This window comes from Macaca thibetana, chromosome 16 (genome assembly GCF_024542745.1).
Source record: "Macaca thibetana thibetana isolate TM-01 chromosome 16, ASM2454274v1, whole genome shotgun sequence".
NCBI classification, from domain to species: Eukaryota; Metazoa; Chordata; class Mammalia; order Primates; family Cercopithecidae; genus Macaca; species Macaca thibetana.
The window spans coordinates 52066135-52085659 of NC_065593.1; the positions used below are offsets into that span (position 1 = coordinate 52066135).

The 19525-nt window shown below is 55.9% G+C and overlaps 3 protein-coding genes across 7 annotated transcripts in view; 1 reads left to right on the forward strand and 2 right to left on the reverse strand.

Annotated features, from left to right (window-relative positions):
• The window catches only part of PSMC3IP (PSMC3 interacting protein), a 146736-nt gene that overhangs the window by 87151 nt on the left and 40060 nt on the right, over positions 1 to 19525 (reverse strand). The gene's annotated exons all lie outside the window — the stretch shown is intronic.
• Positions 2071 to 9761, forward strand: LOC126938485 (tubulin gamma-2 chain). The gene is made up of 11 exons (XM_050762748.1): positions 2071 to 2409; positions 2691 to 2803; positions 3006 to 3173; positions 3487 to 3555; positions 6103 to 6182; positions 6507 to 6633; positions 8236 to 8322; positions 8438 to 8587; positions 8849 to 9001; positions 9085 to 9246; positions 9366 to 9761. The coding sequence occupies exons 1-11, from the start codon at positions 2361 to 2363 to the stop codon at positions 9561 to 9563; spliced, it is 1356 nt and encodes a 451-aa protein (XP_050618705.1). The 5' UTR covers positions 2071 to 2360; the 3' UTR covers positions 9564 to 9761.
• On the reverse strand, positions 10664 to 19418 carry PLEKHH3 (pleckstrin homology, MyTH4 and FERM domain containing H3). 5 transcript variants are annotated; one of them, XM_050762614.1, is made up of 13 exons: positions 18824 to 19418; positions 16813 to 16868; positions 16393 to 16472; positions 16102 to 16293; positions 15858 to 16015; positions 15629 to 15749; positions 14541 to 14847; positions 13810 to 14017; positions 13455 to 13582; positions 13015 to 13147; positions 12390 to 12848; positions 11905 to 12096; positions 10664 to 11060 (listed from the first exon to the last, which is right to left on the reverse strand). In XM_050762614.1, the coding sequence occupies exons 1-13, from the start codon at positions 18983 to 18985 to the stop codon at positions 10884 to 10886; spliced, it is 2373 nt and encodes a 790-aa protein (XP_050618571.1). In that variant the 5' UTR covers positions 18986 to 19418; the 3' UTR covers positions 10664 to 10883. The 5 variants fall into 5 exon arrangements, with proteins under 5 accessions (XP_050618571.1, XP_050618569.1, XP_050618570.1 ...); XM_050762612.1 differs by having other exon boundaries at positions 13446 to 13582; XM_050762613.1 differs by lacking the exon at positions 18824 to 19418 and adding an exon at positions 18260 to 18508 and having other exon boundaries at positions 13446 to 13582.

Here is a 19525-nt window from a genome sequence, read left to right on the forward strand (position 1 = left end):
CGACCAACATGGAGAAACCCCATCTCTACTAAAAATACAAAATTAGCTGGGCGTGATGGCACATGCCTGTAATCCCAGCTACTTGGGAGGCTGAGGCAGAAGAATGGCTTGAACCCGGGAGGTGGAGCCTGTGGTGAGTCGAGATCGCGCCATTGCACTCCAGCCTGGGCAACAAGAGCGAAACTCTGTCTCAAAAAAAAAAAAAAAATTTTAACTTGGCTGAGCATGGTGGCTCACGCCTATAATCCCAGCACTTTGGGAGGCTGAGGCAGGTACATTACCTGAGCTCAGGGGTTCAAGACCAGTCTGGGCAACATGATGAAAACCCTGTCTCTACCAAAAATACAAAAAAATTGGCCAGATGTGGTGGTGTACCCCTGTAATCTCAGCTACTAGTGAGGCTGAGCCAGGAGAATTGCTTGAACCTGAGAGAGGCAGAGGTTGTAGTAAGCCGAGATCGTGCCACTGCACTCCAACCTGGGCAACAGAGTGAGACTTTGTCTCAAAAAAAAAAAGACCTTAAGTGGCATTGACAGTGTTTGTGATTCTAGAATCAGGCTACATTTCATTCCATAAAATAAATAGAATGAGTATTCAGATGAGTCAAGCACAGGTTAGTTTTATGGATGAAAAAGGGCAGAGAAAAATAGAAACAGAAGAAAAAAAAGTAGATTGGTCATTTCAAAGTTACTTTTCTTGTAAAGGTTAAAGCAGAAAGGACTTCCGTATCATGCCGGCTAAAACTGGCCTGTTTGGGGTTTTGGCTGTTCCTTCTCTCTCCTGATTCCTCTGAAGGTTTGATAAACAACTTAGTGTTGCTTAGTGACATGGAACTTTAGCATGAGTGACTCCATTTTGGTTTGGTCTGTTGGGCCTAGCACAGGAGCTCAGTGCAAACCAATAGCCTCCTATATAATTGAACCCTTGTGCATCGCTGGTGGGAATATAAAATCGCTGCAGCTACCATGGAAAATCATATGGCGATTCCTCAGAACATTAAACAGAATTACCATAGGATCCAGCAATTCTATCTGTGGGTGTATATCCAAAATAATTGAAAGCAGAGACTCGAACAGATATCTGTACACTCACATTCAAAGCAGCAACATTCACAACAGCCAAAGGGTGGAAGTAACCCAAATGTCCATGGAGGGATGAATGGTTATGCAAAATGTGGTACATCTATACAACGTAATATTATTCAGTTGTAAAAAGGAAGGAAATTCTGACACATGCTACAAAATGGAAGGATCTTGAAGATATTAAGTGAAAGCAGCCAGACCCAAAAAGACAAATACTGTATAATTCTACTCATATCAGGTGCCTAGAGTAGTCAAGGGGAAGTTACTGTTTAATCGCTATAGAGTTTCAGTTTGGGAAGATGAGAAAGTTCTAGAAAAGAATGGTGGTGATGGTTACAGAGCAATGTGAGTGTACTTGATGCCACAGAACTGTATGCAGTAATTACAAATGGTTACGTTGTTAAATTTTGGCCAGGAGTGGTGGCTCATGCCTGTAATTCCAGCATTTTGGGAGGCCGAGGTAGGAGGATTGATTGAGGTCAGGAGTTCAAGACCATCCTGGGCAACACGGTGAGATCCTCATCTTTATAAAAATACATTTTAAAAATTTAAAAATTACCTGGGCGTGGTAGCACACGCCTGTAGTCCCAGCTACTCGGGAGGCTGAAGTGGGAGGATCACTTAAGCCAGAAGTTCGAGGCTACAGTGAGCTATGATCGTACCACTGCACTCCAGCCTGGCCGACAGAGCGAGACACTTCTAAAAAATAAAAAATGAAAAGGTAACATACATGTGTATGTATTGTAACACCATTGAAACATAGAAATTTAAACGAAGAAAAGCTGGCTTCTAGCCCTTGGACCTAGCAAAGCTGGCAGAGTCCTCACCTACCAATATAGGTAGGTGACTCCTTACACGTGGACAAGCACGTCCACCTGGTCACTTCGCCCCTACACTCCCCTCCCTTCCCCTTCCCGCGTCTCCCCTCCCCTCCCCTCCTCTCCCCTCCCCTCCCCCACACATCCATGTTCCGACCCTGCCACCCCTAACAAGTCTCACTGCGCAGGCGCGGAGCGGTGGGCAGGAGCAGGCGTGGCCTGACTGTGCGCTTGTGCCGAATTCCAGCTGCGACTGCTGAGGGAGAAAATGATGCCCAGGTTGGGCTCCACGGCCCACCGGCCGAGGAGAGGCCTGCGCTGCACACGCGCAGACCGAGCATCCGCGTCAAGAGGCGAAGAGAGCGCGCGCTCCCCACGTCCTGCGCGCCTGGCTGCCAGGCATTCGTCTCAGCCGTGACTCTCGCCAGGCCGGGGCTGGGGCGCCCACGTCTGAAGAGCGATGCCCCGGGAGATCATCACCCTGCAGCTGGGCCAGTGCGGCAACCAGAGTGAGCAAGCGAGCGCCGCCCCCACCGGTCTCTGGTTCTGCCCCTTAGGGTCCCACCCAAGTGCCTGGCTTCCACCAGTCCCCCTACCCCTTCCATGAACCCCCTAGCCTGCTGCTCTGGATAACCCAGACCGAGAGCTGCGCGCCCAGCCCGGGACTGGGGCAGCCACCAGACCCAGGCATCTTGGGTCCACCCTCTGATCGTGTCGGCCTCTGAGACTAAAACTGGGCTCCTCAGGCCTTAAGGCTCCAGCAGACCCGGGCATCTCCCCCCTCCCCCAGTTGGGTTCGAGTTCTGGAAACAGCTGTGCGCTGAGCATGGTATCAGCCCCGAGGGCATCGTGGAGGAGTTCGCCACCGAAGGCACTGACCGCAAGGACGTCTTTTTCTACCAGGTGCCCCCAGCGACTTGGCCAAGGGCGGCAATGGCCCGAGGGGCCAGAAGGGAAGGGAGTGGCCTGGTACTGGGAACCCTGCTGGGCAGTGGGGCCAGGCGGCTGGCTTGAGGAGGGAGGGCTGGAGGGAGCCAGAGTTGGGAGGACTTAGGACTTGGGCCACCCTAGCTGATTGGGCCCCCTCCTGGACTCTCCTTGACAGGCAGACGATGAGCACTACATCCCCCGGGCCGTGCTGCTGGACCTGGAGCCCCGGGTGATCCACTCCATCCTCAACTCCCCCTATGCCAAGCTCTACAACCCAGAGAACATCTACCTGTCGGAGCATGGAGGAGGAGCTGGCAACAACTGGGCCAGTGGATTCTCCCAGGTGTCCAGGCGACTATTCCAGAGACCTTTGATAGTCCCATCCAGAGGCAAGGGAGGCTCAAGCTACTAGGAATTTGACCAGACTGCCAGAAAATAAGAGACAAAAGGATTCCCCAAACAAGAGGGACAGCCAGGGAGAGGTTTATGCAAATTTTGTGCAAATCATTTGCAATAGTAGCACTTCTGGGTTGAGGGCTACAGCCTAGGCTTTGCTTCAGGGTGGCAACAGTATTCCAGGGTAGACAGTGCTGTACTGAGAAAAGATGCGCTCTGGAACCTTTGGCCTGACCCTCCCTTTCCATGTCTCTATACAGGGTGAGAAAATTCATGAAGACATCTTTGATATCATAGACCGAGAAGCAGATGGAAGTGACAGTTTAGAGGTGAAGTTATGGAGTGGGGGAAGGAATGGGCAGGGAGGCTGAAGAGTGCTGGGGAAACGTCAGGAGGTGGCCTGGATAGGTGATGTGAGGGGAGCAATTCAATTCAAAACCCATTTATGGAGCATCAGATGTGGGATATTGAGGTGAATAAAATATAATCTTTGTTCTTAAGGAAGTCATAAATCTGAATGGCACTGGCCCCTTAGGCATGAGTCATTCAGCTTCTCCAGCTCCAAACCTTCCCAAGGAGCCTCAGCCTGGATGCGTAAGAGGAAGCTTTGAGACATGGGCGTTTTGGGAATGGGGAATGAGCCATGCCGAAGTCTTCCCCCAGATCCTTGGAGACTGCCTCTCCGTCTCTCCCCATGCTGGGCGCGATGTGTTCCTGGCTTACAACTCTTATAACCCATGTAATTTCCTAAGGGACTAGAGCAATAAGAGTATGTTTTGTTACAATATTTGACCTTTCGTCCTTGGTTTCTGAAACAGCTCCAGAACAGCTCCAGAGTGATAAAGGTGAAAGACAGTCTTTTGTTATTTATAACAAGCCCCTTTCTTTTAGATTAATCTTTCATTTTATTTTAATTAGTTAATTTTACTAACCGCTGTACTAAGGAGGAACAAGTGCATTTCAACCAAACCTGAGCTTATGTTAAAGAGGCGATTTTGGCCGGGCGCGGTGGCTCAAGCCTGTAATCCCAGCACTTTGGGAGGCCGAGACGGGCGGATCACGAGGTCAGGAGATCGAGACCATCCTGGTTAACACGGTGAAACCCCGTCTCTACTAAAAAATACAAAAAATTAGCCGGGCGCGGTGGTGGGCGCCTGTAGTCCCAGCTACTCGGGAGGCTGAGGCAGGAGAATGGCGTGAACCCGGGAGGCGGAGCTTGCAGTGAGCTGAGATCCGGCCACTGCACTCCAGCCCGGGCGACAGAGCGAGACTCTGTCTCAAAAAAAAAACAAAAACAAAGAGGCGATTTTTTGGAAAGTCCCAGATAGCCACTGGATGGGGTGTTGGTTGCCAGGGGAACAAACCTGGTGCTCTGAGGGTTGGAATTTACAGGCCCATCCCTCACCTCTGGGGAAGGGAGAGGGATGAAGATTGAGTAGAGCACCAATTGTCAATGATTTAATCAGTCATGCCTGTGTAATGAAGCCTCCATAAAAATCCAAAAGGACTGAGTTCGGGGGCTTCCAGGAAGGTGAACAAGAACACATCCACAGGCCGGGAGGCTGCAAACCCAGCACCACAGGGCAGCAGCTCCTGTGCGCCGGAACCTTCCAGAGCTTCCCCTCGGTATCTCTTCATCTGGCTGTTTATTTGTATCCTTTAAAATATCCTTTATAACAAACGGGTAAACGTAAGTGGGTGTCTCCTTGAGTTCTGCGAGCTACTCTAACAAATTAATTGAACCCAAGGAGCAGTCCTGAGAACCCCGATTTATAGCCGGTTGGTCAGAGGCACAGATAAAACAACCTGAAGCTTGTATTGGCATTGGAAGTGGGAGAGTCTTGTGGGACTGAGCCTTCACTCTGTGGGATCCGATGCTATCTTTAGGTACGGATACTTCTCAACTTACAGTGGGTTTATCAGGACATCACAAATTGAAAATATTGACTAGGCACAGTGGCTCATGCCTGTAATCCCAGCACTTTGGGAGGCTGAAGCGGGTGGATCACCTGAGCCCAGGACCTGGGCAACATGGTGAAACCCCATCTCTGCAAAAAATACAAACATCATCCAGGCATGGTGCTGCCTGTAGTCCTAGCTACTTGGAGGTTGAGATAGGAAGATGCCTTGAGCCCAGGAATTCAAGGCTGCAGTGAGCTATGATCACACCACTGCACTGCAGTCTGGGGGACTGAGTGAGATCCTGTCTCTAAAACCAAAACAAATTTGAGGCTGGGCGCGGTAGCTCATGCCTGTAATCCCAGCACTTTGGGAGGCCGAGGCGGGTAGATCAATTGAGGTCAGGAGTTCAAGGCCAGCCTGACCAAAATGGTGAAACCCCATATCTACTAAAAATACAAAAATTAGCCAGGCATGGTGGTGCATGCCCATAGTCCCAGCTACTTAACAGGCTGAGGCAGGAGAATGGCTTGAACCTAGGAAGCAAAGGTTGCAGTGAGCCAAGATTGGGCACTACAGCCTGGGTGACAGAGCAAGACTCCGTCTCAAAAAAAGAAAAAAAAATGGAAAATATTGTAAGTAGAAATGTGTCAGGTTATAACCCAATTAGCCCATCATGAAGTTGAAAAATTGTAAATTGAACCGTTGTAATTCAGATGCTTCTTGATTTAAGATGGGATTACATCCTGATAAACCCATCATAAAGCCAAAACATCTTAAATTAAACCATCCTAAGTCAGGGACAGTCTGTAGGTAGTCCAGAATTCAAGTGAATTAGTGGATACCCAGCTGGCATCTACTGTAGAATTGGCTGCTTACCTGATGTGTGTGGTAAAACCCCACCCATCTGGTATCAGAATTGTGTTGTGAGAGTGTGGCAGGAGAAACTGAGTGTGTTTATTCCTGTATACACACAGGGCTTCGTGCTGTGTCACTCCATCGCTGGGGGTACAGGTTCTGGCCTGGGCTCCTACCTCCTGGAGCGACTGAATGACAGGCAAGCCTGTGTTCGGGGAGAGGGCATTAACCCTGGTTCCCTGGATAATGTCATTGCTTTTTTTCTCTTGAGCTAGAAAGTCTGCCACTACCCCTTTTGAGTCATAGGGACAGACCCACCCAAGGACCATGTTGGAAGCTATTTTGGGGGGTGGGGGCTTACCTATGGAGGGGAGGGGATCTACAGAGTTTGAAGCTTTCAGGTTTATCCTTTTTGGCTTTGAAGACTCAGTTCTGCCCTCACCCCTTTTGTACAAAATGGCACAGATGGGCAGTGATGGGGGGTCCTTCCAGTTCACTATGCCACCACCCTCTTTTCTCTCAGGTACCCCAAGAAGCTGGTGCAGACTTATTCAGTGTTTCCCTACCAGGACGAGATGAGTGACGTGGTGGTTCAGCCGTACAATTCACTCCTGACACTCAAGAGGCTGACGCAGAACGCAGACTGTGTGGTGAGCAAAGAAAGAGTTGAGGGGCTGGGTGTGGTGGCTCATGCCTGTAATTCTAGCACTTTGGGAGGCCGAGGCAGATGGATTGCTTGAGCTCAGGAGTTTAATACTAGCCTGGGCAACATGTGAAACCCTATCTCCACAGAAAATACAAAAATTAGGGCTGGGCGCGGTGGCTCACACCTGTAATCCCAGCACTTTGGGAGACTGAGGTGGGCAGATCACCTATGGTTGGGAGTTCGAGATCAGCCTGACCAACATGAAGAAACCCCGTCTCTACTAAAAAAATTAGCCAGGCATGGTGGCATACGCCTGTAGTCCCAGCTATCTAGTCCCAGCTACTCAGGAGGCTAAGGCAGGAGAGTTGCTTGAACCCTGCAGGTAGAGGTTGCAGTGAGCTGAGATTGCACCATTGTACTCCAGCCTGGGTGATAGAGTGAGACTCCGTCTCAAAAAAAAAAAAAAAATAGCTGGTCCTGGTAGCATGTGCCTGTAGTCCCAGTTACTTGGAGGCTGAGGCAGGAGAATCGCTTGAACCCAGAGGCAAAGGTTGCGGTGAGCCAAGATCACACCATTGCACTCCAGCCTGGGTGACAAAGTGAGACTCTGCCTCAAAAAATAACATAAAAAAAAAATTAGCCGGGCATGGTGGTGTGCGCCTATAGTCCTGGCTACTCGGGAGGCTGAGGTTGGGGGATTTCTCAGAAAGTCAAGGCTGCAGTGAGCCATGATCACACCACTGCACTCAAGCTTGGGGCAACAGAACAAGACCTTGTGTTTAAAAAAAAAAAAAGAAAAAAAAAGAGTAAAGGACTTTGGTCTGTCTCCTCAGGCCAGTGAGTCTCATTCACCCCGCCCTTCCCCAGCCCCTATACACACAGAACAGAGGACCAACAAAGCCATACCTGTGGGCCAAATTAGGAAATAAGGTCCTGACCTCTAAGTTTCTTAGAATCCTTTTAGGCAGCAAAACTCTCAACGAAGTGAATATACCTTCCCCCCACCACCATGTACCCCACCTTTGCCTACTTCATGCCCACTCATGCTTGTACTCTCAGCTCAAGGAAAACTTTCTTAGCAAAACCTTTCCTGACTACTCAGTCAAGATCAGATTACTTTGTATTTCAGGGAGTTAACTATACTTTTTTGTTTTATATTTAGTGTGCCTCCCTCCACGAGACTGTAGGCCTAATGAAGGGAAAGATGGTGCCTGTTCCTCTCTGTGGTCTCCCCAGAGCCAAGCACAGTGTATGGCACATGTGGGTACTCACGGGTTTGTTTACTGCCCTGCGTAGTCTGAGAGTATCTCATGATGCCCCAGAAACAGTACTTTTCTTTCTGTTATTTTTTATGTATATTTTTTACAGAGATGGCATCTTGCTGTGTTGCTTAGGCTGGTGTCCAACTCCCGGCCTCAAGTGATCCTCCCACATTGGCCTCCCAAACGGCAGGGATTACAGGCATGAGCCACCACGTCCAGCAGTACTTTTTTTTAAACTAACAAACCTACTTCTTGGCTTTGGAGTTCAGCAGGGGCTAAGCCAATATCTTATTTCTATGCCCATTTTATCCTCAAGATGCTGTGACCCTCTTCTGTCCCCGTAGGTGGTGCTGGACAACACAGCCCTGAACCGGATTGCCACAGACCGCCTGCACATCCAGAACCCGTCCTTCTCCCAGATCAACCAGCTGGTGGGCCCCCACTCCTGGACTCCTTTGGACTGGAAGCCCTCCTTGCTGGAGGGTCATCTGGGGAAGGAAAGTCCCACCCAGGCCGAGGCCCATGACATGGCACGCCTGTCCCCAGGTGTCCACCATCATGTCGGCCAGCACCACCACCCTGCGCTACCCCGGCTACATGAACAATGACCTCATCGGCCTCATCGCCTCGCTCATTCCCACCCCACGGCTCCACTTCCTCATGACCGGCTACACACCGCTCACTACGGACCAATCAGTAAGAGCAGCCTTCAGTGTCCCAGGCCAGGCCGGCCCTGGGCCCAGCAGGCCCTGCCCTAGCCTTTCTGTCTTCCCCACTGCCCCAGGAGCTGCCCTTTGCGGGCCCCGAGGCACTGTGCTCAGGGACTAGCACAGAGCAGGCGACTTTCTTGCTGACTTGCTCTCTACCCTCCCTCTGCCTTTGGTTTCTGCCAAGGAGAAGTCAAAGGGGGACTCTGCCCTGAGCGCTGGCCGGGTTCCTGTCTCACTGTCCCATCAGGTGGCCAGCGTGAGGAAGACCACGGTCCTGGATGTGATGAGGCGGCTGCTGCAGCCCAAGAATGTGATGGTGTCCACAGGCCGAGACCGCCAGACCAACCACTGCTACATCGCCATCCTCAACATCATCCAGGGAGAGGTGGACCCCACCCAGGTAGGGGAGGCCCCTTCATCCCGCACCCTGGACCCGCAGGGGTAGAGGAGAGGCCACCTCCACTGCTCGTGTGCCCACCCCAGGTCCACAAGAGCCTGCAGAGGATTCGGGAACGGAAGTTGGCCAACTTCATCCCGTGGGGCCCCGCCAGCATCCAAGTGGCCCTATCGAGGAAGTCTCCCTACCTGCCCTCGGCCCACCGGGTCAGTGGGCTCATGATGGCCAACCACACCAGCATCTCCTCGGTGAGTCTAGGTTTCTGTTCTTCTCAGGAAGAGTCTGTTCCACTGGCTACCTTCATCATCTTCCCCAAGTTCACTCCTAACCCCCTGGCTCGCATTTTGGAGATTTTCATCTCTTTCAGCTCTTTGAAAGTTCCTGCCAGCAGTTCGACAAGCTGCGGAAGCGGGATGCCTTCCTTGAGCAGTTCCGTAAGGAGGACATGTTCAAGGACAACTTTGATGAGATGGACAGGTCTAGGGAGGTTGTTCAGGAGCTCATTGATGAGTACCATGCAGCCACCCAGCCAGACTACATTTCCTGGGGCACCCAGGAGCAGTGATTTCCCTCCCCACTATTCCTGGATGGGAAGCACAGCCTCGACCATGCCTGCTCCCTCTGACCCAACTTCACCTCATGGACAACCCTTCTTGGTTCATCTCCAGCCCATGAGCTTCCTCCTGCTTCCTCCCTTCCATGCCCTAACTCTTGATATGCTTGTTCAGCTTTGATAAAGTAATAAAGCTTGGTTGTCAGTATAGCCAGGGCTTGATCTGTGAATACAGGGGGTGGTGAAGGGGTCCAGTTTCTAGGCCTCTGACAGTAGGGTGGCTTTCACGTCCTCCAACGTCTTACCACTAAGTCCAAATCTTAGTGTGTTCACTGTTTCCACTGGCATCCCTCACCTTGAACTAAGCTGTTTTACTAGAGTCAGCCCTTGTCTCAAGATTACAGAGCTTTACTGAGGTTTGCTGTCTCCTCAGTGCCTAAGGTTTGCCCCAGTGAGGGTCAATGTTGCCCCAACCTCTTCCACTCAAGGCAGAGGAGGTGGGGTCTACCGAAGGAGGGCACGCTACATTACGAGCAGGCCAGAAGAGCCGAGACTCCAGATTCCCAGTGCCCAGGGCCATGAGAGTTCCAGGAACTCAATCCAGTTCAACCTAACCTGATTAGTAGAAACAGAATTCAAGAGTAGGGCTGAGCACATCCTGAGTTACTTTTCTGTGCCAGAGAAATTCATGGGTTTGTTATCTGCCCCAAGCTTCTCTCCATTCTAGGCCCAAAGCATTAGGCACACTAATGATGGGCCCAGAACTGGACACCAGTGTAAGAAATGGGCAGTGCCAGATCTGATGACTCATTGCCCTCCAGCCTCAGGGATTCCAGGAGGCCATCCGTATGCCACTCAATGAAGAAGGGAGGGTGAGTAACTGCCAGCTTCCAATGAGGCCTGTTTGCCTGCTCCACCCACAAGCCTGTGGCAGCATAATGGCCAGGAGGAGGTTAAGTCTAGAAGGTCAAGGAGGGGGCGGGTGAAGCGCTGTGGTGTCCAGACTTCCCCCAGAGCCTGGTAAAAGCCCAGGGTGTGGGCGTCCCCAGAGGCGGGGCTCTGCATTATGGGGTTCTAACTTGCCCCACTGAATAACACTCCCACAGGAAGGGTTTGTGTAAATAAGAAACTTTTTTTTTTTTTTTTTTTTTTGCTTCTCTTCTACAAATAAATTAAGAAACAAACTAGAAAATTGCCCACACCCATTGTAGCCCTTGGGTGTGGGATGTGCCCTGTCCCTGCAGGGCCAAAAGGGTCCATGTTTCCCTCAAATCTCGGAGCAGTCCTGGCCCAGGCTGGAGGCAGGAGGGAAGTCGTGACCTCTTGGCAGGCTCAGTCCTGCAGCTGCCCCAAGCAGCCAGACTGTCCCTGGGGCTCGTCCAGGCCCGGGTGCTGGCTGGGAGGGGAGGTGTCTGGCAGGTCTTGGCATGGACGAGAAGAGCTGCTGCAGGGCCTCTCGGGGGAGGGGTTGGCCAAGTAGGCATTCACCAGCTGCATGATCTCTTCCACCTAAGAGAGGGCAGAGGTCAGTGTGCAACAAGCGCTGCCAGGTTCTCTTCTTTTTCTCATCCTTTCTCCAGGTTCTAGGGCTCCAGTTTCCCCACCACGGTCCTACGTGCTATGGCCCTGCAACCTTTTCTTCCTTATCATCACTGTCTCCTTCATTTCTATGTGCCAGTCATACTTGGTTCTTTCTGCTCTTCTAACATTCTTTTTTTTTTTTTTTTTTTTTTTTTTTTTTTTTTTTTGGTGGTGTTGGTGTTGAGATGGAGTCTTGCTCTGTTGCCAGGCTGGAGTGCCTCGGCTCACTGCAACCTCTGCCTCCCGGGTTCAATCAATTCTTCTACCTCAGCCTCCCGAGTAGCTGGGACTACAGGTGTGCGCCACCACCCGCAGCTAATTTTTGTATTTTTAGTAGAGACAGGGTTTCACCATGTTGGTCAGGATGGTCTTGACCTCCTGACCTCGTCATCCGCCTGCCCCGGCCTTCCAAAGTGCTGGGATTACAGGCACAAGCCACTGCACCTGGCCGCCTTGCAATTCTTTCCACCTGGAATGCTGTTCCCCCAGGTCTTCCCTGGCTAGCTTAAATGGCACCGTTTTTGAGAACCCTTCTCTGACTTCCTGTCACATCATTCTTTCCTTTGTAGCATTTCTCACTGTCTTCATAGCCTGGGATTCCTTGTTTATTGTCTGACTCCCCCACTCTAGTGTAAGCTCCTTCAGCTTGTCTGTGATCACTGCTGGATCCCCAGTGCTTAGAACTCTACCTGGCCCATGCTTGGTGTTCCGAAAATGTTTCCTGACATCCCTTCCCTTCTCTCCTCCTCCCACAACTCCTCTTCCCACTCACCTGGGGGCTCTGCAGGAGGAGCTGGCTCTCTCCCACCCTCAAGGCCAGAGTGTGGGGGCCCATTAGCTGGCAGGCGGCCACATGGCCATAGCTGACACTGTGGATGGGCTCTGTCTCCCCCGGCCGGGAGAGAGACATGGCCTTGGCTCCCAAGCCCAGGCATAGCTTCTGTGGAGCACCCCCACCAGGCTCCTGCAGACACAGGGGCAGAGTCAGGGTGGAAGGAGGAGTCCAGCGTTATTTTTGGTAGGGGGAGATGGGTGTCTGTGAGCAGGAGTTTCCTGATCCCCCTATGATTCACAGCACGTGTGTGGAGGGGGCTAAGGCTCCAGGGATGTGAGGGCCCAAGGGCTGGTGACTCCTGGGGTTTGAGGTGGGCTGTTCTGGATGTGGGGAATGACGTGACCCTCCGTGGGACCTGTGGCTCTGGGGCAAAGGTGTGGTGCTTGGGCCGCCAGAGTCCCCTTCTCCCTTCTCCCCCTCACCGTGCTCAGCTCCAGAACGTCATACCGAGCAGCGCCGAACCCCGGACACTGCGCCGCCAGGGCCAGGTAGGCGGCCATGGCCTCAGCTCGGCCCATGCCCCGCAGCCGCTTCCAGCCGCCCAGCACTGCAGCTGCCGTGCCGGCGCCGCCTCCTCCCTCGCGGGCCATGCTTCCCGCCATGCGGCCGGCCCCGCCGCGCCGTGCCCGCTCCGCCCGCCTCTTGGCCAGGCCCGGGCTCCAGAGGGCCCCGGCCAGCAGGGCAGCGGAGGGGGGCGGCCTGGGGGTCGGGCGGGGCGGGTCTTCGCGCGGCGGGGCCGGGGGCGGGAGCAGGCGGTCCAGGCGGGGCAGGGGCACCCGCGGGGAGAAGTCCCGGTGCAGGCTCTGCAGGCGCAGCGCCGCCAGGGCGCGCAGCGTGTCGTCGGGTGGGGGCGGCCGGCCCCGCAGCAGCAGAGCGTGAGCCTGCAGGGGAGGCACCCGGCGTCAGGCGAAAACGCCTCTCGGAATCTGAGGAGGTCTAGGTTCCAGTCAAGCCTCCCGCGGGGCTGCCATAGTAATGAGATGGCCCGAAAACCAGGGGTTCAGGCTTGGGGGTCTGTTTGGAGGCGTGAACGCCGGAGAGCCTCACCTGCTCAAAGAGGAAAGGCAGTTCGTGACCGTCTGGGGACAGCCCCTCAGGGTGCAGAGGTCCGTGAAGACGCAGACATAGTCTCCACCCGGAGTCGGGCGAGTCCTCCAACCCAGCTTCCTCCGCGGCCAAGCTGCAGAAGAGGAGCGGACGCCGCACTAGGGAGAAGCCTGACCGCACAGCTAGGGCAGCTCGGGGTGGGGGCGGGTCCATATGTTTGGGGCGGGGACGGGGCGGGGCCTGGGCGGAGCCCACCGCGGATGTGAGGCTGGAGTCGGACTGCAAACCTGCGGCAGGCAGGTCCGTCTGTAAACCAGCGAACACCACAGCGCAGGGCCAGGGGCAAGCGCTGGATAATGTCCGCTTAGCGACTGACCTCAGCTGAGAAGTGGACGGGCTAATAGAGAGCAGGGCTGGGGCTGGACATTTACTTCTCAAACCTGGTGAGCACGTCGGCCACGAGGGTCCCCCCAGCCAGGGCTCGCTCCTGGGTCCCTCGCTGCTCGTACAGTGCGAATGCGTTGCGGCTGCGGGCCAAGCCCAGCCGCCCCACCAGCTCTCGAGCCACCTAGAAGAGGAGAGTGAGGGGAAAGTCAGACCACTCAGGGGTCTTGCCAGGATTCTGGGAGGGGTTGATTCAATTAGAAGGGGTCTCTTAGTCCTGTCACCACCACTCCCTCCCTTACCAAAATAATCTGAGACTCGGGGCAAACCTAGGGTCCAGGAAGCGGGTGAGACAAGCGTGAGAAGCTGGCAGGGTGGGTTGGAGGTCATGGGGCCTTTCTCTGGCCTCACCTCCCCCGCCGTGGTGTGGGAGTCTATGGCCACAGTACAGGCACCAGCCCCCGGACAGTGCACGGTACACAGCAGCTCCTGCCGTTGGCTCAGCGCGGAAATCTCCGCCAGCGAGGGCACCAGCTCTCGGCCGCGCGTCCGGCCCAGCGCTTTCCGGATGAAGCGCGCATATTCCGCCAATTCCGAGTCCGGGAGTGCCTGCTCGGTCCTGGTTGGGAGGAACCCAAGGATCAATACTCCAAGGGCTTTTCTTCCCCTCCCTCTTGCCTTCTTCTCTTATAGTTTATTTTATCTAGCCGATTTCCTCCCCGCCCCAACTTAAGTTTTTGAAGGCTCTTCTAAATCTATCCCCAGTGCTTTGCATAGAGCTGAATTACTTTTCAAGTCCCCTGGCAGCTTTCTCCCAACTGCTCCCACCACTTCCGAAAGTCTGCGTGATTTTCCTTCGACCTGAAATCGAAATCCAGCCACTTTACTACATTTTCCTAAGCCCTGGCGCTGGCCTGCATCAGCTCGAGGAAAAGCAGCCTTTTCATAATTCCTCAGCCCAAAGGGGGCGTTTTATTGTAATTCATCTGCTCACAACTGAGATAGGATCTTGTATCTTCCACAAAGGCACTGTATGTATTACTGGGTTCTTTACCTACCAAGCCTTTTGCAAAAGACCCTTCGTTCTCTCCCAGCCCGGTAGCTCCTCGCCTAGGCCGTAACCCCCGCCCCGCCCCTCTCACCTCTCCAAGTGCCCCAGGAGGTGCCCCCGCACAGCTCCCCCAGGCCGGAAGGTGCAGCTCATGCAGGTGAGGAGTTGCCAGTACCGCAGGGTCGCAGGGTCTTGGGTAGCCGGGAGCCCGGGGGGGCCTGCAGGGCCCGAGGTCTGCTTAGCCAGCTGCAGGAAGAGTTCATCCCGGAGCGCGGGCAAGTCCCGGCAGGTTTGCAGCACACCCTGCATCAAGGGCCCGGGGCGCCGCGCCCCCTCCAGCGCCTGCAGCGCCAAGAACAGCCGCACCGCCTCCTCGCGCAGGGGTGCATAGCCCGGACCTGTGGGAGGGTGGGGGCGGAGGGACGGTTTGGAAAGGGAACACAGAGCTGCGCCCTGGGAGGAAGGTATGAACCAGGGGAAAGTCAGAGGGAATATAAGGGGATGGGGTGGCAGGGAGAGGAGGGTACGAACGACAGGAAGAGTGAAGGGAAAGCAGTGGTCCCACGAAGCCAGACTCTTAACCTCTGCCTCCCAGGAATCCCCTTCCCAATCCCACTAAGCCTGGATTTGGACTTGGGGAGAGGGACGGCTGAAGGGCTGTAGATTCACACCCCAGATTCTGTAACTCGATACTGAGGCTCACCACCATAGGTCAGAAAACAGGATGGACTAGGAGTCAGAAAACCCGGGTTCCTCTCCCAGCACCCTTTAATCCTCTAACTTTAGGACCTGGGCCAGTCACTAAACCATTTAGGGAGAAGTACAATTGGATGAGGCCAGCACGTTCTACAAAAGTGGTAGCTTTTATACCACTTGTAAAGGTAATATGGCATGGTCTCAAGAGTGTAATGAAAAAATAGGAGAATGTACAAACTCCTGAAGGAAAATCAGTAGTCAGAATGAAAGCCATAGAGAAGGTGGTCAAAGAGGACCCTTTTGTGGGTGCTGGCTTCCTCCCCTCCACCCTGGCCAGCTTCCAGTTTCACCTTAATCCTTTGAAAAGTGAGGAACTGGCAGGCCCCTAAAGGATGCTTAGGTCCCTGCCAGTTAAGGGATTCAGATTCTTACCTCTGATCCACCCCATCCCATCCAGGGGACTTGGGCCATGGGACCACTCACCTGGGGCGCTGACTCCGTAGGGCAGGGGCAGGAGCGGGGCGTACAAGGCTCCACTAGTGTGTCTCAGAATCGGGTTCCGCAGGTAAATAAGGGCAACTGCCTCTGGGTCCCCGCAACTTTCCTAGGGGAACAGGGAGAGGGTCACCTTGATGAGGAAGGGAATTCCTCACAAGCCCAGAAAGCTTTGGGGTCCACCACTCTCCTGGCTCTCCCTGGTGTCCTCTCTTACCTGTATGTCCCTGAGCAGTAGCTGGGTGGGGGTCTCCAGGGGTGCCTTGGAGGCAATCACTTCCCGCAATGCCACCCCCCAGCGCTCCGCCTCTGCCTGGCGTGGGGAGCAGAGGCTGACACTGTGTTTCCGACCAGACACAGTCACTGACCACAGACCTGGGGAAAAGAGAGGCCAGAGAGGGCCATTAGGGTCTGCTGGGGCCCCTGCCCAGGAAGGTAAGAGAGTCCCCAGGAGGTCTCACCTGTCTCCTTACGCCTGCGCTCTGGGCCGGTCACCGAGCACAGGCTGGTGAGCACGAGGCTCCCGAGACGCCGCGCCCCCTTCCCGCTACTGCTGAACTGATCCAAGGAGTCTCGCGTGAGCACAAACCAGGCTCGGCGCGGGGGCAGCCAGGGTCGCGCCCCTCCTCCGCGGGGCTCCCGGTACAGCCAACCTGGGAGCAGGAGAGGGAGGGAAGGAACATCAGTAGGACACATAGTCTCTGGAGGGTTGGGATTGGGGACCTCCAGAGTGCACTGAGGGGGGTCTCTACCTTTCACAACGATGTCTGGGTCGTCCTCCGGCAGCCCTTTCTCCGGGATGAGGCTCCAAGTTTCCTCCCAGCTCTGCAGCCTGGGCCAGAGGGGAGGGAGGGTTGGGCCTCCACTCCGCCTCTAGGGGGCTCCTCTGTAGGGGCTCCCCAGACCGCAAGGGTGTCTGCTCCCAAGCTGGGCACCCCTCCCCCAGGCTGTGGGAACCGCTGGGCCATTCTGACCTCGCACCAGAAATAGCCCCGACCCCCCTCTTTCTCCCCGCGCCCCCAGTCGGACCTCCCCCCGGGACCCCAGCCAAACCACAGCGTCCGGCGTAGGGCCTCTCCCTTATTGCGCAACCGCTAGAGGAGACAGTGAGGATGGGGGTCCCGGGAACAGGCTGGGGTCCCGAGACTATGGGACGTAGGGGCGTAGCTCACCTGTTGGAGACAGGCCCGCTCCTCACCGGCTGAGTCAGTGTCACTTCCAGGGGACCCTGGGGAGACAGGCGGGGAAGCCCTTAGGGTCAAAGCCCTTCCTGCGCAAGGTTCGTGCCTTCTGCCCTCAGGACAGGGCTGCTCAGGGGATTGAGGAAGGAATCACAGAGTGGGGTCGTGACTGGGGTGGAGCGCGCTGGAGCCGCTGGGCTCGCCCCTCCCGCCTATCGCAACAGGACAAGCTCTCCAGAACAGCAGGAGCTAAGGAGCCAAGGCTCCTCTCAGTCACCCTTTGAAGATACAATCAAGGGTAGGGTCGGGTGGAAAGAGCACTGGGCAGAGAGTCAGGAGACCCGGGTTCCAATTCCCGCTCCACCACTAACTCACTGTGGAACCTTGGGCAAGTCTCTTTCCATCTCTGGGCCTTAGTTTTCCCATCTTTGAAAAAGGAGAGGTTAGCTCGCTCTGCCAGGCTCCAAGGCACCCTCTCCTCCTCGTTTTCCCTTCTCCCACACTGCCTCCCTGGCCAAGGCAGGACAGGTGGTAGGCACAGAGGTGAATGAAGGGCAGGGGCCCTTTCAGTATAGGGCTTTCTCCAAAAGCGTCTTACATTCTCCCATAGACTCTCCTGAGACTCAACCGTGAGCAGAGACCCTGCCCCTTTTCTGGGGCTTAGGAAGGGCACACCCTCTGGAGGCAGGTGTAGTTCAGGGTTTTGCCCACCCCCTCCCCCTCCCTTCCCCCTGTCCTGGAACTTCAACTGTAGACTGGGGTCTGAGAGAGGCCACAAACCCAACCCGGAGGCCAGCCAGGCGGGGAACCGTGCCATCCTCATATTGCTCCCAGACTGCTAGAGCCAAGAGGGGGAGGTGGGGAGGGGGCCAGGGACACCTGTCCCCAGGCTCCGGGAAAGGGGGAGTTGAGGTGGAGCATGAGGGAGGCAATGGCCTGGTAAAGCCGACCCTGCCCAAGCGGGAAGCTTGGGGACGCCTGGGTCCTGCGCCTTTTCTATGTGAACCTCTACCTATTTTCTGGAAGGTCTGAGTGGGGCTATCAGCCACACCACATGTGGCAGGTACTGACCACCCTCTTAGGCTAACTCCCCTAATCGCAGTGCCCTGCTTCCCTCCCTCCCCCCCTCTATATTTATCCACCCTCCGCCTCCGCCAGGTGCTGGCGCCGGCCCCGGCGGCGCAGCCCGCCCCACCCGGGCACCGAGCCACTGGGCCTGCTGGGGACCCCTGCGCGGGGGATGGGAGCCTGACCTGGGCCACAGCACACGGGAGTCTGGCCGCCAGTGTGCAGGGGGGATGGGGGAGGAGACGTCAGGGGATGGAGGTCTCCCACACCAATCGTGCCTCCGTTTCCCCACGGGGAGATTCGACAAAATCAGGGAGCAGCCCAGTGTCCTTCACCATCCATTCCCTCAGGGGTTTCCCAGGAGCCTCACCCGGGAAAGCCGAGAGTTCTGTCCTGAGTGGCAGGGTAATGAGGAGGGGTCCTCAAAGAGCCCCCACCTCCTTCTCCGTGGGGTCCCCGCCACAGACCCCAATCCTGGGATGACTTCTCCCCCTCGCCCAGGTCTCCGCAACGGGAGCTCTCGCATCTGGCCTCAGCGCTTGCGAACTGGGAGCGGAGGGGGACCCAGGCGTTCGAGCCGCCCAGCCGGCCTCGCCACATTCCTCGGCGCTGGCGGAGGCGGAAGGAGACGGGATGGGACGCGGGCCCAGCGGGGAAGGGAGAGGCAGGGCCAGGTCGGGCCACGCGTGACGCCTCCCCTGCCTCAGGGCCCCCAGCAGGTGGACAGCGCCCAGCCTGCGGCGGGAGGCCCACAGGCACATCCCGAGTAGGGCTGCTGCTCCGAGAGCTCCCGGGGGCTTTGGCCCCCAGGCAAAAACCTCCCCTACGTCCCTAGTTCGCCAAGCGCGCAGCGTGTGGCTGGAGGCTGGAGCGAGTTCCACGGCCGGTTACAGACAGAGTGATTGAGACGAGGTTCCGAACCCCCGGGACTTACCCTCCCGCCGCCCGCTGGACTCGGGGTCCGTAGCTCAAAGGTTTCCTCGTCCTCGTCCTCGTCCCCGTCCCCGCTAAGCTCGCCGTCCCCGTAGTCCCGGTGCAGAAGAGTGAAGCCTCGACGGCAGCAGAGAAGCCACCACAGTCCCCCGGGGAGAGGCATCCGGGCGAGGAGCCGGGGATGGGGGCGCGGGCAGCCGCGGCCGAGCAGCAGGGGGTCGGAGGAACTGGCGGGGCTCCGACCCGAGCAGGGGAAAGATGAGGTGGGAGGAGCAGGAGGGAGAAGAGCACAGGGAGGAGGCAGTGTCCTGGGCTGGGGTGCAAGGGGATGCTAGCCAGACGCTGAGGGGGGCTCAGTGTCTGGGCCCCCGGAGGGGGGAGGGGGAAAAGCGTCCAGGGCCCCGGGAGAGGAGGGAGCAATGTCCGGAGCTGGGAAGTAGTGTCCGTTGGAGTGTCCAGCCCTGTGGGGGGCAGTGTCCGGTGCAGCGTCCGAGGTGGGCAGTTGTCCAAGCTCCAGGGAGGGTCGTGTCCGGTAGGGCGTCCGGTGGCCGGGGCCCGGGCCGCGCGCGCTGCGCTCCCTGCAGCCCCGGGACTGGCGCGCTGGGGGCGCGAGCACAGAGCTGGGACCCCGCCCCCCCAGCCCCCTCCCTCCCGGGGGCCCCCCCTTCTCTCTTCTTTCTCTCCTCCCTTCTTTACTAGGCAG

Bases quoted from the DNA above. Each gene is read 5' to 3' on its own strand.
- LOC126938485 (XM_050762748.1), top strand. From the start codon at position 2,361: ATGCCCCGGGAGATCATCACCCTGCAGCTGGGCCAGTGCGGCAACCAG. The intron at 3,174-3,486 runs GTGTCCAGGCGA...GTCTCTATACAG, and splicing joins GGGCCAGTGGATTCTCCCAG to GGTGAGAAAATTCATGAAGA. The intron at 9,247-9,365 runs GTGAGTCTAGGT...CATCTCTTTCAG, and splicing joins ACCACACCAGCATCTCCTCG to CTCTTTGAAAGTTCCTGCCA.
- PLEKHH3 (XM_050762612.1), bottom strand. From the start codon at position 18,985: ATGCCTCTCCCCGGGGGACTGTGGTGGCTTCTCTGCTGCCGTCGAGGC. The intron at 13,148-13,445 runs GTAAATGTCCAG...CCTCTTCTGCAG, and splicing joins GTGCTCACCAGGTTTGAGAA to CTTGGCCGCGGAGGAAGCTG. The intron at 12,097-12,389 runs GTGAGGGGGAGA...CTGTGTCTGCAG, and splicing joins ACGTTCTGGAGCTGAGCACG to GAGCCTGGTGGGGGTGCTCC.